Source organism: Myotis davidii, unplaced genomic scaffold (genome assembly GCF_000327345.1).
Source record: "Myotis davidii unplaced genomic scaffold, ASM32734v1 scaffold104, whole genome shotgun sequence".
Lineage (NCBI taxonomy): Eukaryota > Metazoa > Chordata > Mammalia > Chiroptera > Vespertilionidae > Myotis > Myotis davidii.
Window position 1 is genome coordinate 1,628,702 of NW_006296625.1, and position 16,975 is coordinate 1,645,676.

The window sequence follows — 16,975 nt, forward strand, 5'->3', positions numbered from 1 at the left end:
TTAGAAACAGTGATGAGATAATCATTGACTGGCTGCCTCCTGCACGCCCCCTACTGGGGATCAAGCCCCCAACCCAACCATGTGCCCTTGACCAGAATGGAACCTGGGACCCTTCAGTCCCCAGGCCGATGCTCTATCCACGGAGCCAAACCAGGTAGGGCACTAGATCGCTCTCTTGCATCATGATAGATGCTAGCCAAAACAGTATCTTGTAAGTTATACATGCCTATGTCTTTCCTCCTGAATTTTACTTAGGAGTGAAGGATCAATTAAAATATTAACTGCGCTTTGTAAAAGTTGTGAATAAATCACATATTTGTATACTGAAATACGTTTTTAAAATTGCCATCCAGGTAATAACTGTGGAGAAATATACGCTGTTTAACAGTGATTCGTTTGGAGAGGAACGATATGATTTCCAAAAAAAATTACTCTTAGCTTATTGTACAATATTGCTTATAGTACTACCTTTCAATAATAATAACAAAAATCTAATGAACAAAAAAGTATTATTGAACTAAAGTGATCATTATATAGTATATTATGTAGTTCTGTCAGGGATAAAGGGATTCCTACCAGAACTCATTCTTATTCTCAACAAAATATAAGTTTTAAAAGTAAATATATTTCAGAGGTACTTTAATAACTCTTACAGGTGACCTTAGTGAATAACAATTCTATCTTAAAATCAAGGTTTTATTTCCTAAGGTAATTCGCTATAGTGGAGTATTAGATATTTCTGTGTGACCTCATAAAGATAGCTTTGGCTTAGTAGATTGACCTGCAAGATTTGTCCTGCTGTGATTCAGTCATACCATTTGCCAATGGTGAAGTCAGAGGTGGAAAGAAAGTCTTCTATTTTCACACTCACCTGGAAAATAATGTTTTTTGGCAAAGTTATATTTTGCCTTTCACCATAAAAGACTAGCCTTCTGAGCCTGTCTATTCTATGCTGTATCACCTATACATTTCATGGAGAATGTTGTTCCTTAAGAGGCGGTTAGACTTTCTGAATTTTATTCTAGACTCTACTGTGTATTATCTAGGTGACCTTGGCAAGGGACAGTTTAAGCCTCACTTTCTTTCTCCATGAAATAGAAGTAATAGTATCAACTTCAAGTTTAAGTCACAAAGTTTAAGTTAGAAAAATACATGCAACTCACCTGGGATAATGGCTGGCTCATATTAAGTGGTCAGTTGTTAACTGTTGTTTTACTATGAGCTTTTCTACATAGCTGACTTAAATTTTTTAGTGGAGTGAAAAATTTACTGATTTGTACATTTCTACTAGCACTGCCCACCCCAGGTACTGGTGCCACACTTGGGATGTTAGTAGCCTGTATTTAAGAGCACAGATTATCAATAGATCTTATTCCAACTCCAAATGATTGAGAATGAATGTTGGCTTCCTGGAGTTCTCTGTTGAGAAAAATTTTGAGGTCTAAGCAAAAGAGAGTGACATGTTCCACTTTTATACCTATAAGGAGAGAAGCTCCTTGTAGACATACATTTCTTTGAGAAAAAGTTTTCAGCAATTTAAAAAGATGAGGATTTCTTTGCATTTGACTTTCACAAGTGTAAATTTTATAAATAGATTTATAATGTAGTTACACTAATTCAATAAAGTGCCTAGAAGTTCTCTAGTTTAGGGCTATAAGAAAGTAGTGGAGCCCTAACCGGTTTGGCTCAGTGGATAGAGCGCTGGCCTGCGGACTGAAGGGTCCCAGGTTCGATTCCGGCCAAGGGCACATGCCTGGGTTGCGGGCTCAATCCCCAGTAGTGGACCTGCTGGAGGCAGCCAATCAAAGATTCTCATCATTGATGTTTCTCTCTCTCCCTTCTTCTCCCTTTCTCTCTGAAATCAATAAAGAAACATATTTTTTTTAAAAAAAGCTACATCATTATCCCTGGCCCAGTTGCTCAGTTGGTTAGAGCTTCGTCCCCCATATACCAGGGTTGTGTTTGATCCCCAGTCAGGGCACATACAAGAATCAACCAATGAGTGCATAAATAGGTGGAACAACAAATTGATGTTTCTTTCTCTCTGTTTCTCTTTTCTCTCGCTCCCTTCCTCTCTCTCTCAAATCCATTAAAAAATAAAGGTAAATCATTTTGATGAGTAGCAGTATCCAGACCTCCAAATAAGACTAGGGAATTTTAAAGAAAAGATATAAAATATGGTTTTTACTTTGAAGAAACTTATAACTTAATTATTTCTGCAAAATAAGCAAAAAAGAAAACAGAGATGGCATTTATAGAAGATATAATTGGCCAAAACCGGTTTGGCTTGGTGGATGGAGCGTCGGCTTGCGGACTGAAAGGTCCCAGGATCGATTCCGGTCAAGGGCATGTACCTGGGTTGCAGGCACATCCCCAGTGGGGAGTGTGCAGGAGGCAGCTGGTCGATGTTTCTCTCTCATCGATGTTTCTAGCTCTCTGTCTCTCTCCCTTCCTCTCTGTAAAAAATCAATAAAATATATTTTTTTAAAAAAGAAGAAGATATAATTGATTAGAGCAGTGAACCAGTGCCAAGGTACTTCTTTAAAGTATTCTTGATTTGGAAAGGTTTCATGAGATAAAGATTTCAAAAACCACATTTTAAAGGAAAAGGCAACCTAATGAAATAAAATATGCATCAAGGAAAAGATTGAAAGGAAACTACAGGCAAGGGTTTGTCTTCCAGAATGCCCTGAATTATACCCTATTGGGACTTTGGAATTTTCTTTTTAGTGTTTGTTTCAAGTCTCTTATTTTTTATCACATGAGCTGAGTCTAGCCACTTGTACAATTTTCTATTGCACTCACTATTGCAAGGTGCTCATATATTTATTTTGTCTATTTTCTTTAGGTCAGATGTCCTGTAATCCTTCCTTTGGTGGTATCGGAAAGGGGCATTTAATGAGGGAAGTGGATGCTTTAGATGGCCTGTGTTCCCGAATCTGTGACCAGTCTGGTGTACATTACAAAGTATTAAACCGGCGTAAGGGACCAGCTGTTTGGGGTCTGAGAGCTCAAATTGATAGGAAACTCTACAAACAGAACATGCAGGTAAGAATCAGGCACAAAAACAGGAGAGATTGTAGTGATCATTTAACTGTTGTTTCAACTTGCACTCTATTTTGACAGAAAGAAATCCTAAATACACCACTGCTTACGGTTCAGGAGGGAGCTGTAGAAGATCTTATACTTACAGAACCAGAACCTGAGCACACTGGGAAATGCCGTGTCAGTGGTGTTGTTTTGGGTATGTACTAGTTATAGATAATAATAACAGTATCAGGCTCCGTGTAAGCAGTTTATTTCAGAGCAGAGTATGAGGATGTTTTACTTATTCTAGGAAATTGTTGTGTTTTCATGAATGAGGAAAACTGTATAAAAAGATCATAATTCTTTCATTTTGGCATTTGTGAAGCTTAGTCAAATTATGGGCTCATCTATACCACGTGTAGGACTTTAGCCTGAATAATTGTGTCTTTTTTCTCTTGGTTTTTCTGTTGTACTTTTTATTTTTCCTAGTTCTGACCTTAAATCTTTAAAGCTTATATTTGTAAGATTATTACATGTCTTATATTTAAAAGGGTTATGTATTAATTTTTTAATCAAAATAGCACATGCACCTACCTTTTATAAAAATCAAGTAGAATTTAAAAATGTGGATAGCCCCAAAAATGTGGATAGCCCTAAAAATCAAGTAGAATTTAAAAATTTGGCTCAGTGGATAGAGCGTTGGCCTGTGGACTGAAAGGTCCCGGGTTCGATTCCGGTCAAGGGCATGTGCCTTGGTTGTGGGCACATCCCCAGTAGGATGTGTGCAGGAGGCAACTCATTGATGTTTCTCTCTCATCAATGTTTTTAACTTTCTATCCATCTCCCTTCCTCTCTGTAAAAAATTAATAAAGTATATATATTTTTAAAAGAATGTACTTAGAAAAATGTGTATAGATACATGTTTATTTTCTATATCCCCTCTATAAACCTAATAGTTCAGTTTTTTTAACTGTCACTTCTGATCTATACTTAACATATTTCTCAAAAATAAGCTTATATTTTTACCCCCTAAATTATCAGTCTTAAACATTATCTATTAACTTTTTTATGGTAACTCTATTTTTATATTTTTAAATATATTTTTATTCATTTCAAAAAGGAAGAGAGAGAAGCATCAATGATGAGAGTGAATCATTGATTGGCTGCCTCCTGCATACCCCCTACTGGGGATCAAACCCACAACCCTGGTATGTGTCCTTGACCAGATTCGAACCTGGGAACCTTCAGTCCTCAGGCCGACACTCTATCCACTGAGCCAAATTGGCTAGGGATATGGTTCCAATATTGTCCTATTCCTATCAGAACTAGGTGGCTCTCATTGATAATATTCACATTGATTTCCATATTGTGCAGCCAGACCATATTATCAATATTTAACCAATTTACACATTTGCTGGCTATCTTCCTTATCAATATACTAATTATACAGTATACCTAATCCACATTTTCCATCTAGATTAAATACCCGTAGGTCAGGAACTAGGTCTTTCTAATTCTACCTGCACAAGGCCCACCAATTTCAGTCGGTGTATGCTTAATTTCTAGTTGGTTCTTTATCACAACATCGAGGGTCTCATTAGATTTCTCGAGGATCTCATTAAGTTTATCGGCGGCTTCTAGACAGTTCTTGAGAGACCTTAAAAGTGTGGTTCTGAACTCAATATCCTCCATTGACAGTTTTGTCCTGTTTCTTTGTCTCCGCATGTTTTATGCTTTCTTGGTGCACCCCCTAGTGGTCTTTGTGCGCAGTCTTGTAGTTAAGCCTTGATTGTTGTAGTTAATACTAGGGGGATTTGACCTCCAGGCCATCTGGCTGTCTGGTAGCTCTCTTTAATCTCCTGCTTTCCTTCCTTCTAGCCTTCCAATATAATTATACCATAAATTTTGGTTGATAATATTTATGTTATTATGATTATTTGAATATTGTTCACTACAGATTCAAGTAGTGTATTATGTTATATACCTCTTTTTTTTGCCTTGGGTTAATAATTGCTTTATTTTTTATTTACTTATTTTACCTGTGTACCTGACCTGTTCAACTTTTTCATCAGAAAAAAACTCATGCCGTGACTGGTTTGGCTCAGTGGATAGAGCGTCAGCCTGCGGACTGAGGGGTCCCAGGCTCGATTCCAGTCAAGGGGCATATACCTTGGTTGGCGGCACATCCCCAGTAGGGGGTGTGCAGGAGGCAGCTGATCGATGTTTCTCTCTCATTGATGTTTCTAACTCTATCCCTTTCCCTTTCTCTCTGTAAAAAGTTAATAAAATATATTTTTTAAAAAAACCACTCAGTGCTCAAATAATTTATCAATTCTGTTGTTTTCTGTAATGCTTCCCTTCCAAAAATATCAACTTCCGAATCCCCCACAATTTACTGCTATAATCAGGACAATTGCTCTCTAGGCCTCTGCACAGATGTCATTTTTGTTGTTGTTAATCCTCACCCAAGGATGTTTTTTCCATTGATTTTTAGAGTGGAGTGGGCAGGGACCCAGGCACATGCCCCTAACTGGGAATCAAACCCGAGACCCTTCCGTGCAGGGCCAATGCCCTAGCTGCTGAGCCACATCAGCCAGGACCACAGATGTGCTTTTTTTCTTTTTAATGTATTTTTATTGATTTCAGAAAAGAGAGAGGGAGGGAGATAGAAACATCAATGATGAGAGAGAATCATTGATCAGCTGCTGTCTGCACACCCACTACTGGGGATCAAGCCCACAACTCCAGCATGTACCCTTGACCAGAATCGAATCCAGGACCCTTCAGTCCGCAGGGCAATGCTCTATCCTAACTGGCTAGGGCCACAGATGTCCTTTTGAAACTTCCTTTTACTACTCTGCTGTGTTACATCATCCTTATTTACTGGAACTTCAGTCTGTCTCCTTTTTACTTCCCCATTTTGCTGGATTATATCTTCCAGTAGCTTCCTAAGAAAAGATGCATGGGAAATAGATTGTGTGAGTCCTTGTATATCTATAAATGTATTATTCTCCCCTTAGACTTGACTCTTAATTTGGCCGAGAATAGAATTCTAGTTTAAATCTTTTTTTGACAGTCTTGCTCCATTTTCTAGCTTCAGTTTTGCTGTGAAGATCAGTGCATATTTACTTAAATATTTTTGTATATAGACTCCTCCCCCCCCCCCTTCAAAAAGCTAGGATTTTGTATGTGTCTCTGGTGTTCTGAAATTTTAAAATGATGTCCTCAGTGTGGTCTTGGTTCATTCATTATGTACTAGGTGTTCTCCTGAAACTAGAAATCTGTGTCCTTGATATCTGAGGTATTTTCTTCTATTATTTCTCCATGCTCTCTTCTTGTAACTCCTATCCTTTCCTGGATTGGTCTTCTAGGTTTTTTTCTATTTGTACATTTTGTCGTACTTTCTTAGGAGATTTCCTTAACTTTATTTTCCAAATCTTTGTAATTAATTTTTTAAATTTATGTTTTCATTTATGTACACCAAAGGTTGCTAGTTCGAGTCCCAGTCAGGGCACATGCCTTGGTTGCAGGTCCCAGGGAGCATACAGGAGGCAACCAATTGATGTTTTGCTCTCACATTGATGTATCTCTCTCTCTCTCGCTCTCTCTCTCTCTTTCTCTCCCTCCCTCCCTCCTTCCCTCCCTCCTTTTTTTCCCTCTCCCTCTCCCTTCCCCTCTCTCTAAAAATCAGTTTTAAAAAATGATGTGCTCTGGCCAGTTTGGCTCAGTGGATAGAGTGTCAGCCTGCCGACTGAAGGGTCTCAGGTTCGATTCTGGTCAAGGGCACATGCCTGGGTTGCGGGCTCGATCCCTAGTTGAGGGTGTGCAGGAGGCAGGTGATCATTGATTCTCTCTCATCATTGATGTTTCTATCTCTCCCTCTCCCTTCTCTGAAATCAATAAAGATATATTTTTTAAAATGATGAGAGGAGCTGTGCTGGAGAATCTCAACATTTACAATACAGATCTTGAGACTGGCTGGTGTGGCTCAGTTGTTGAGTATTAGACTATGAACCAGGAGGTCACAGTGCCAATACCTGGTCAGGGCACATGCCCGGTTTCGGGCTCAGTCCCTAGTAGGGGGCATGCAGGAGGCATTGATCAGTGATTCTCTCTCATCATTGATGTTTCTCTCTCTCTCTCCCTCTCCCTTCCTCTCTGAAATCCATAAAAATATATTTAAAATACAAATCTTCACTTAATTTCCCTAGTATAAAATTATAGATTTATTAATTTTTTAAAATGGGGAATATATATATATAGAAAACAGTTTAAAGGGGACATAAGAACATAATGTGAAAAGGTGGTCTCTCTCTCATCTGTCCCCCAGCCAATCAGTTTTCTTCTTTAGGAGCATTCCTAGTGTCTTGGGTTGTCTTTCTACCTGTGAATATACATGTATCTTCGTGTGTGTGTGTGTGTGTGTGTTTCACATAACAGCATATTATATACACTGTTCTGTACTTTCTTTTAAACACTTAGTCTGTGTTTGCTTTGTATCTAGGAACTATGTTTCTTTTTTAGAAGCTTGTATTTTTGTTCTGGTGATTATTTAATTATGATTTTTATATACTAAATCTTTTTCTTCTGTCAGTGTTTGTTGACTTTCCACTATGAATAGTTAATTTTATTTTCCTTTTCTCTCTTCTGCCTCCTATCCTCTTCAAATTTAATGATTATATTGTTTTTATTAGTATAGACCTTATACCTTTATTTATGTTTTTATTACTTAATTTCATATCTTTAAATGCTATGTTTTACCCTGTCTACTTTATAGGCTTAATAATATAACTTGTTTTGTAATCTGTAACACAGATTTCTACTTTTAGGAGAACACCTAGTACATAATGAATGAACCAAGACCACACTGAGGACATCATTTTAAAATTTCAGAACACCAGAGACACATATAAGATCCTAGAAGCTTTCAGAAATGGGGGAGAAAGTCATATACAAAAAAAATTAAATAAATATGCACTGATCTTCACAGCAAAACTGGAAGCTAGAAAATGGAGCAAGACTGTCAAAATTCTCAGGGAAAAAAAGATTTAAACTAGAATTCTATTCTCGGCCAAATTAAGAGTCACGTCTAAGGGGAGAATAATACATTTATAGATATACAAGGACTCACACAATCTATTTCCCATGCATCTTTTCTTAAGAAGCTACTGGAAGATATAGTCCAGCAAAATGGGGAAGTAACCATAACATAAACTTTGGCTTTTAAAAAAATATGTTTTTATTGATTTTTAGAAAGAGAGGAAGGGAATGGGATAGAGAGATAGAAACATCGATGAGAGAGGAACATCATTGATTGTCTGCCTCTTGCACATCCCCCTCCTGGGGATCAAGCCTGCAACCTATTGTTGGTTCCTGGGTTGACAATCAACCACTGAGCTACACTGGCCGGACCTGCCTTTTTACAAAAAATCCTCACCTAAGGACATGCTTAAAGAGAGGGAAGTAGGGGTGGGGAGGTGGAGAAAGACATCAATATGAGAGAGAAATATTAATCGGTTGCCTCCCATATGTGCCCCAACCAGGGATTGAACCCACAACCTAGGTGTATGTGCCCTGTCCGGGAATTGAACCAGGAACTTTTTGATGCACAGGACAATGCTCAACCAATTGATTCACTCCAGCTGGGCATTTTAGCCATTTTTATTTTATTTTATTTTTTAATATATTTTATTGATTTTTTACAGAGCGAAAGGGAGAGGGATAGAGTTAGAAACATCAACGAGAGAGAAACATTGATCAGCTGCCTCCTGCACACTCCCTACTGGGGATGTGCCGGCAACCAAGGTACATGCCCTTGACCGGAATCAAACCTGAGACCCTTGAGTCCACAGGCTGACGCTCTATCCACTGAGCCAAACCGGCAAGGGACATTTTAGCCATTTTTAAGTGTACAATTCAGTGCCGTTAAGTCCATCCACTGTATTGTACAACTGTCACCACTATCCATTTCCCGAACTTTCTGAACTTTCTCATCATCCTAAATTGAAACTGTTTCCATTAAACAGTAACTCCCCATTACCCAAAAAATAAACCTAAATTTTCCTGTAAGGAATTGTCTGCAGATATAACCTTTATGTGTAGATTTCAACTATTTCTCTTAATTTCAGCCCCAAGCTTCATTCCTACATTCCTCAGTTTCCCATTTCTGGGCTTTGTAGGGCTGATTAGTTCATCCCCATTGGTGTATTCTCTTCAGATTCTTGATTTATAGTCTTCTCCCATTTGCTAGATCATTAATCACTTTTCCAACCACTTTATCTTCTAAAAATATTTTTAAATGTCTCATCTTTTGGCAAGCTCTCTCCCATTCATTGTCCTTGTGGTTTTATACCCCCTTTGCCCCTTTATTTCATTTTCTTGAAGTTTCAGGAGGAAGGAATTATATGAGGTAGTCTATCAGATTTACTGGCAACCAGAAGTCTTACATTAATTAATTTTTAAAATCAATTGATTTAATCTTTTTCTGTGCTGGTATAATTTTAGGAACATATGAATAGATGATAGTACATTATGTTCTCCCTCCCAACTTTCTTGGATTCTAGAGATTGATAACATGTATCCTTCTTACTCATTTGAAATTATTTCTCAGGTTTCTAAAGAGAAAGTTTTTCTGTACTAATGTAAAGTAGTCAGATTTCAATTTGATCCATAGTACAATTAGAACATGATTTTTACTGTCTTTCCTGTCCTTTAGTGGATGGAAGCAAAGTATATGCAGACAGCGTGGTTCTGACTGCTGGGACATTTCTGAGAGGCATGATTGTAATTGGATTGGAGATGCATCCGGCAGGACGCTTAGGAGACCAGCCTTCCATTGGGTTGGCTCAGACTCTAGAGAAGTTGGGGTTTGTGGTGGGAAGATTGAAGACTGGGACTCCACCCCGAATTGCCAAAGAGTCCATTAATTTCAGTATTCTAAACAAGCAGACACCAGATAATCCATCCATACCATTCAGCTTTATTAATGAAACAGTGTGGATTAAGGTAAGATAATTATGAAAATCTGGCTTTACAGCTAAATATTGGCCATTCACAGAAGGATACAGTAGGTCCTCGGGTTATGTCGGAGATCCATTCCTATGGTTTCTGTGGTTCCTATGGTGCAACGTAAAGCGATTTTCGCTGTAAGTCGGAACCCACCTACATAAGCACCTACGGCACTCACATGGAGCACATACACAGCAGTAATGAAGTGAAACAGTAAAAAAAAAATTAAAAGAAATAACAATTCCTGACCTTTACTTGTGGTAAATAAATAATAAAAAACATAAAGCACATATGTACATACATGGGAATGATGGAACTTTTTTTTTTTGTTAATAAATGGGAGATGGCGATGTAACCACAAAACGACACGACGTATGTGGAGTCCGACGTAGCCCGATGTCTGTCTGTATAGCCTAACATACCTTCCTGCCTCCCTCCCTCTCTCTCTCTCTCTCTTTCTTTTGTGATCTCTCTTTCTTTGAGTAGCAATGCACTTTACATCACTATTACTTAGTGCATAAAAAAAAGATCTTTAAAAGGATTAATTTGGCTGATTGGGTCATTTCTCCGTATGTTCTTAAGTTTCATTACTTCAATAACGTTGCCTATTTAAACGTTTTGAAACAATCTCAGACCTACAGAAAAGTTGCAAGGCAACTAAAACAATCTCCTATAAACAATTGAAATTCACCCATTGTTAATAATTTACCATATTTCTCTCTCTAGATACATATCTATATGTGTGTATGTGTGTGTGTATATATATATATGTATATGTGTGTGTGTGTGTCCAGATTATTATGGACACCTGACGTTTGTAGGCAAATTAGCTATAATTTCGTGCTGAAGTTGCTAGAGGGCCAGACCATTATAAATAGGGAAGCCGGTTGTTTACCACGACATTAGAAGTGATTTTTTTTCTGAAGATATGGGTAAACAATACGATTTAACAGCCTTTGAATGTGGGGTATATATATTATGATGAGTGGCCAGATTATGACCACCCCATTAGTACTTTGTTAGGCTACCTTTTGCCTTCAATACTGCGGCGATTCTTCTTGGCATTGACTCCACGAGATGTTGCAAGGTGATGCGAGGAATCTGACACCATGCCTAATGAATAGCACTGTTCACTTCTGTGAGATTTGATGCAGTGGTCATCAAACTAACATGATTTATTGGACCACATGACTTTTTTCCAATGCTCAACTGTCCGATCCTTGTGTTCCTGTGCGAATTGGAGACGTTTTATCTTGGTAACTGCAGACAGCAAAGGTGTTTGAACAGGCCTTCAGCTTCCATATCCCAGACGATGCAGTGTACGGCTAATTTGCCTACAAACGTCAGGTGGTCATAATAATCTGGCCACTCTGTGTGTGTGTGTGTCATCCTGACTCTTCTTTTTTGTTTGATACATTTGCGAGCAAATTCCAAAGATCATGATCCTTCACCCCTAAATACTGTATCTCAACTAAACACAAAAACATTCTCTTATAGAACTTCAATTCAGTGATGAAATTTGGGGAATTTAACATTGATTCAATAGTGTTATCCTATATAATAAAAGGGTAATATGCAAATTTTCCCCTCAGCCTGGAGTTCGGCCAGGAGTTCAACTGGGAGTTCGACCAGAGGGCAGGGCCAGCCGGCCACCTGCCTGTGGCCCCTCTCCCTGGCTGGCCAGCCTGATCGTCCTGGTCAGACCCCACCTGTGCATGAATTATAATATAATGTCCATAGTCAGATTTTACTGATCATCCCAATATTGTCCTATAATATAGCAACCATTTTTTTTTCCAATCTAGGATCATATATTTAGACATCATTTCTCTCTCTTTTTTTTTAATATATTTCTTTTATGATTTCAGAGAGGAAGGGAGTGGAAGAGAGAGATAGCAACATCAATGATGAGAGAGAATCATTGATTGGCTCCCTCTTGTATGCCCCCCACTGGGGATCAAGCCCACAACCTGGGCATGTGCTTTGGCCAGAATTGAACCTGGGACCCTTCAGTCCGCAGGCTGACACTCTATCCACTGAGCCAAACTGGCTAGGGCCATCATTTCTCTTTCATCTGAAATAATTCTTCAGTTTTTCACAATAGTGACAGGTTACTTTTGCCTTGTCTTTTGAATTTAAAAAAAAATAGTATGTTGTGTTTTTAGAATTGAGGACTAATAATTGATGGTCCTAGTTTCTTGTGTTATCCTAATGAGTGGCTTCAAATATTGTTGTGTGTTTTTTTTGAAAACTCATTTTTATATTTTTGCTTTGGGAAAATATAAATTGTGATACTTTCTTGGTATGTGTATTTTAAAACTTGTATTATAAAATTTAAGTTTATAGAGAATAGAAGAAATAGTATAATGAATCTTTGTGTCCATCACCCAGCTTCCACAAATAACTTTTTTTGGCATTCTTGTTTTATCTTCCCTTAACACTTTCTTCTTGCTGATTTTAAGCAACAGTCTCAAATATCTCATCATTTCACTTATAAATACTCAGTTATATGTCTTTAACAGATAAAAATGTTATAAAAATTAACCATGATATCATTATCACATCCAGCAAAACATCATTTCTTAACATCACCCACTATTATGTGTGCAGTCTATTTGAATAAGAAGCAAACTAGTAGAGAGGCAAAAGTGCTATAACTAATTCATGTGTTTTAGCCAGAAGATCAGCTGCTGTGTTACTTGACTCACACCAACCCTAGAGTGGATGAGATTATCCTTGAGAACCTGCACCTTAATAGTCACATTAAGGAAACTACAAAAGGACCCCGGTAAGGAAAAAGTGCCACTGCTCAATTACTTTAAGAAATGATGCCAGCCTCTTTCGTTTGTTTCATTAAATTTTTTTTATTTCAATGCCCTGTTCTAGATACTGTCCTTCCATTGAATCAAAGGTTCTGCGTTTTCCAAACCGTACACATCAGGTTTGGTTGGAACCTGAAGGAATAGATTCTGACCTCATCTACCCCCAAGGGTTATCTGTGACGCTACCAGCTGAATTACAGGAGAAAATGATCACATGCATCAGAGGGTTGGAGAAAGCTAAAATGATCCAGCCAGGTAAAGAGAATCACCGCGCCCTTCAGTAGGAGCTCAGCATCGCCTTAGCTTAGCAGATAGTGAGGAGATGGTAACTGCAGTCCAGGCTGCTTAGAGCCTCAGAAGGCTAAGCCCAACAACTTGACATTTAAAATAGTCTTCATTTTTTTCTTTTATTGTTTAAAGTATTACAAATAGTAATACTTTATGTCTCCTTTTCCCCCCATTGACCCCCCTGGCCTCTTCTACCCTCTGGCACTTGCCCTCCTTCATCCCCCGCCCTCAGTGTCTGTGTCCATTTTTGAAGAGCATTTAATGATAATCTTTGCATCTCTACCTTGAGACAAATCCAACTGTTTTTACTTACTTTGTACCATTTATTCTTTGGTCAGGCTATGGTGTTCAGTATGATTACTTAGACCCCCGTCAGATCACTCCTTCTCTCGAGACTCATTTGGTGCAACGGCTTTTCTTCGCTGGACAGATAAATGGCACTACTGGTTATGAGGAAGCTGCAGCTCAAGTAAGAGTTTGTTCAAATGTTAATGTCAACAGAAAGGGACTATTTAACCAGTGTTCCTCCTTTTAATGTCTGTTACGATAATCATATAGATCTTAGATACAACACATAACTAATAGAAGACATTTCTGTTTCAGGTTATGTGGAGATGGTTACTGTATAAAATAGAATCTTACAAAAACACTTGCAGCTTTATTACTCTTTTAAAATAACTACTGAAAATGATCATATATTATTCTTATTAAGTGGGAATTTATATTCCTTTTACTTAAAAGCGAGAAACGGCTAGAAAAGTTTTTAGGCATGTATTGAATGAATCATAGCGTTGTAAAGTGGTACATTACCCATAATCTGTTTCTGAATAAGGTTTAGATTTTCTACCTCGAGTCTATCCATTCTGGGCAGTGCTTGCTTTCTTACTGCCCCAGGCTATTTTTTTCTAGGTAGTGTTCTGAACAGGGCAGCTCTTTATTCAATTCATAATGGCCTTTTAAACATTTCAGTCCTCTTGTAGGGTGTGATAGCTGGAATCAATGCAAGTCTTCGGGTCAGACGCAAGCCTCCTTTTGTCGTTAGCCGAACGGAAGGCTACATAGGAGTCCTGATTGATGACCTCACCACACAGGGCACTAACGAACCATACCGAATGTTTACCAGCCGAGCAGAGTTCCGTTTGTCACTGCGCCCCGATAATGCTGACAGCCGCCTCACATTCCGAGGTAACTCTTCACTGAGTCTGCCAACCAGGTTTACTCTTCTCTCAGACCTCTCTCATTATGTTCTCTCCTCCCTTCTTCTAGGGTATAAGGAAGCTGGCTGTGTGTCCCAACAAAGATATGCAAGAGCTTCTTGGATCAAGTCTTCTTTAGAAGAAGGCATTTCTGTGTTGAAATCCATTGAGTTTTCAAGTTCTAAATGGAAAAAGTTAATCCCAGAGGCTTCTATAAGTATGGGTAAAGTTGTATCTCTCAGGTATGCACTTTTAATATCAATTACAGAACTTACAAATTACAGGATTTACAGAAAAATGAGATCATTTCAGAGAAATATTAAAAACTCCCTACTCATTTTTTTAAAATTTATCTTTATTGTTGAAAGTATTACAGATATCCCCTTTTTGTCCCCTCCCTCTTGCCCCCTCCCAAGGCCTTCACCATGGGTTATGTATATATGCATATATGTTCTTTGGTTCATCTCTTCCTCCCCGCTCCCATTTCCCTCTGAGAATTATCAGTCTGTTGCCCGCTTCCATGTCACTGGATGTATTTGTTTGTCAGTTTATTTTGTTCATTAGATTCTACTTACAAGTGAGATTATGTAATATTTGTCTTTCTCTGACTGACATATTTCACTTAGCATAATAGTCTCTGGGACCCTCCATGTTGTCTCAAAGGGTAAGAGATCCTTCTTTACAGCTGTGTAGTATTCCATTGTGTAAATGTACCACAGCTTTTTTATCCGTTCACCTACTGAGGGGCTCTTGGCTGTTTTCCAGATCTTAGCTATTGTAAATAATGCTTCCATGAACATTGGGATGTATATATTCTTTCTGAATGGTGTTTTGGGATTCTTAGGATATATTCCCAGAAGTGGGATCACTGGATTAAATGGCAGATCCATTTTTAGTTTTTTGAGGAACCTCTATACTGATTTCCACAGTGGCTTACCAGTCTGCATTTCCACCCGCAGTGTATTAGGGTTCCCATTTCTCCACATCCTCACCAGCACTTGTTGTTTGTTGATTTATTGATAGTAGCCATTCTGGCAGGTATGAGGTGATAGCTCATTGTCACTTTAATTTGCCTCTCCCTGATGATTAGTGACTTTGTATGTTTTCTTCTAGGATTTTTATGGTTTCATGTCTTACATTTATGTCTTTTATCCATTTTGAGTTTATTCTTATGTATGGTGTAAGTTGGTTGTCTAGTTTTTTTTTTTTTTTATGTACCTGTCCAATTTACCCAGCACCATTTATTAAAGAGACTATATTTAATCCATTGTATGCTTTTACCTTCTTTGTCAGATATTAATTGGCCATATTTTCGTGGGTCAATTTCTAGGATCTCTAGTCTGTTCCATTTGTCTATATACCTGTTCGTGTGCCAGCACCAGGCTCTTTTGATTATAGAGGCTTTGTAGTATAGTTTGATATCTGGTATTGTGATCCCTCCAACTTTGTTCTTTCTCAAGATTGCTGTAGCTATTCGGGGTCTTTTTTGGTTCCATATAAGCTTTTGGAATATTTGTTCTAGAGCTGTGAAATATGCTATTGATATTTTAATAGGGATTGCATTGAATCTGTAGATTGCTCTAGGTCAGTGGTTCTCAACTTTCCTAATGGCGCAACCCTTTAATACAGTTCCTCATGTTGTGGTGACCCCCAATTTCATTGTTACAAATTGAACGTAATTAAAGCATAGTGATTAATCACAAAAACAATATGTAATTATATATGTGTTTTCCGATGGTCTTAGGCGACCCCTGTGAAAGGGTCGTTCGACCCCCCAAAGGGGTCATGACCCACAGGTTGGGAACCGCTGCTCTAGGTATTGTGGACATTTTAATGATGTTAATTCTTCCAATCTATGAACACAGTATATGATTCCACTTTTTTGGGTCTTCCTCTATTTCCTTTTTCATTGTTCTAAATTTTTCTGCGTATAGGTCTTTTACCTCCTTGGTCAAGTTTATTCCCAAGTATGCTATCTTTTTGTTGTTGCAATGGTAAATGGGATTGTTTGTTTTTTTTAGTTTCTTTTTCTGAGGGTTCATTATTGGTGTATAAATATGCTATCAATTTCCGGGTGTTAATTTTGTATCCTGCTACTTTGCCAAATTGGTTTATTAAATCTGGTAGTTTTTTTGTGAAGTCTTCAAGGTTTTTTATGTGTGATATCATGTCATCTGTGAATAATGACAGTTTTACTTTCTCCTTTCTAATTTGGATGCCTTTTACTTCTCTTGTCTGATCACTGTGGCAAGGACTTCTAGTTCTGTGTTGAATAAGAGTGATGGAAGCAGACATCCTTGTCTTGTTCTTCATCTTAAGGGAAATGCTTTTAGTTTTTGCCCGTTAAGTATGATGTTGGCTGTTAAACAGATGTTTAATTATAGTAACAATAATTATTAAAGAACCTGCATATGCCCTAACTGGTTTGACTCAGTGTCTAGAGCAGAGGTGGCCAAACTTTTTGACTCAAGGGCCACAATGGGTTCTTAAACTGGACTGGAGGGTCGGAACAAAAACATGGGTGGAGTGTTTGTGTGAACTAGTATAAATTCAAAGTAAACATCATTATATAAAAGGGTACGGTCTTTTTTTTTTTTTTTAGTTTTATTCATTTCAAACGGGCCGGATCCGGCC

At 38.0% G+C, this 16,975-nt stretch overlaps 1 protein-coding gene across 1 annotated transcript in view; it reads left to right on the top strand.

Moving 5' to 3' along the window:
* Window positions 1-16,975, top strand: part of MTO1 (mitochondrial tRNA translation optimization 1) — a 26,615-nt gene that overhangs the window by 738 nt on the left and 8,902 nt on the right. The window contains exons 2-9 of the mRNA XM_006772163.2: window positions 2,849-3,048; window positions 3,127-3,244; window positions 9,743-10,032; window positions 12,711-12,823; window positions 12,922-13,112; window positions 13,484-13,614; window positions 14,126-14,330; window positions 14,412-14,583. Coding sequence (XP_006772226.1) covers window positions 2,854-3,048; window positions 3,127-3,244; window positions 9,743-10,032; window positions 12,711-12,823; window positions 12,922-13,112; window positions 13,484-13,614; window positions 14,126-14,330; window positions 14,412-14,583 — 1,415 coding nt within the window. The 5' untranslated portion in view covers window positions 2,849-2,853. The remainder of the gene's footprint in view (window positions 1-2,848; window positions 3,049-3,126; window positions 3,245-9,742; window positions 10,033-12,710; window positions 12,824-12,921; window positions 13,113-13,483; window positions 13,615-14,125; window positions 14,331-14,411; window positions 14,584-16,975) is intronic.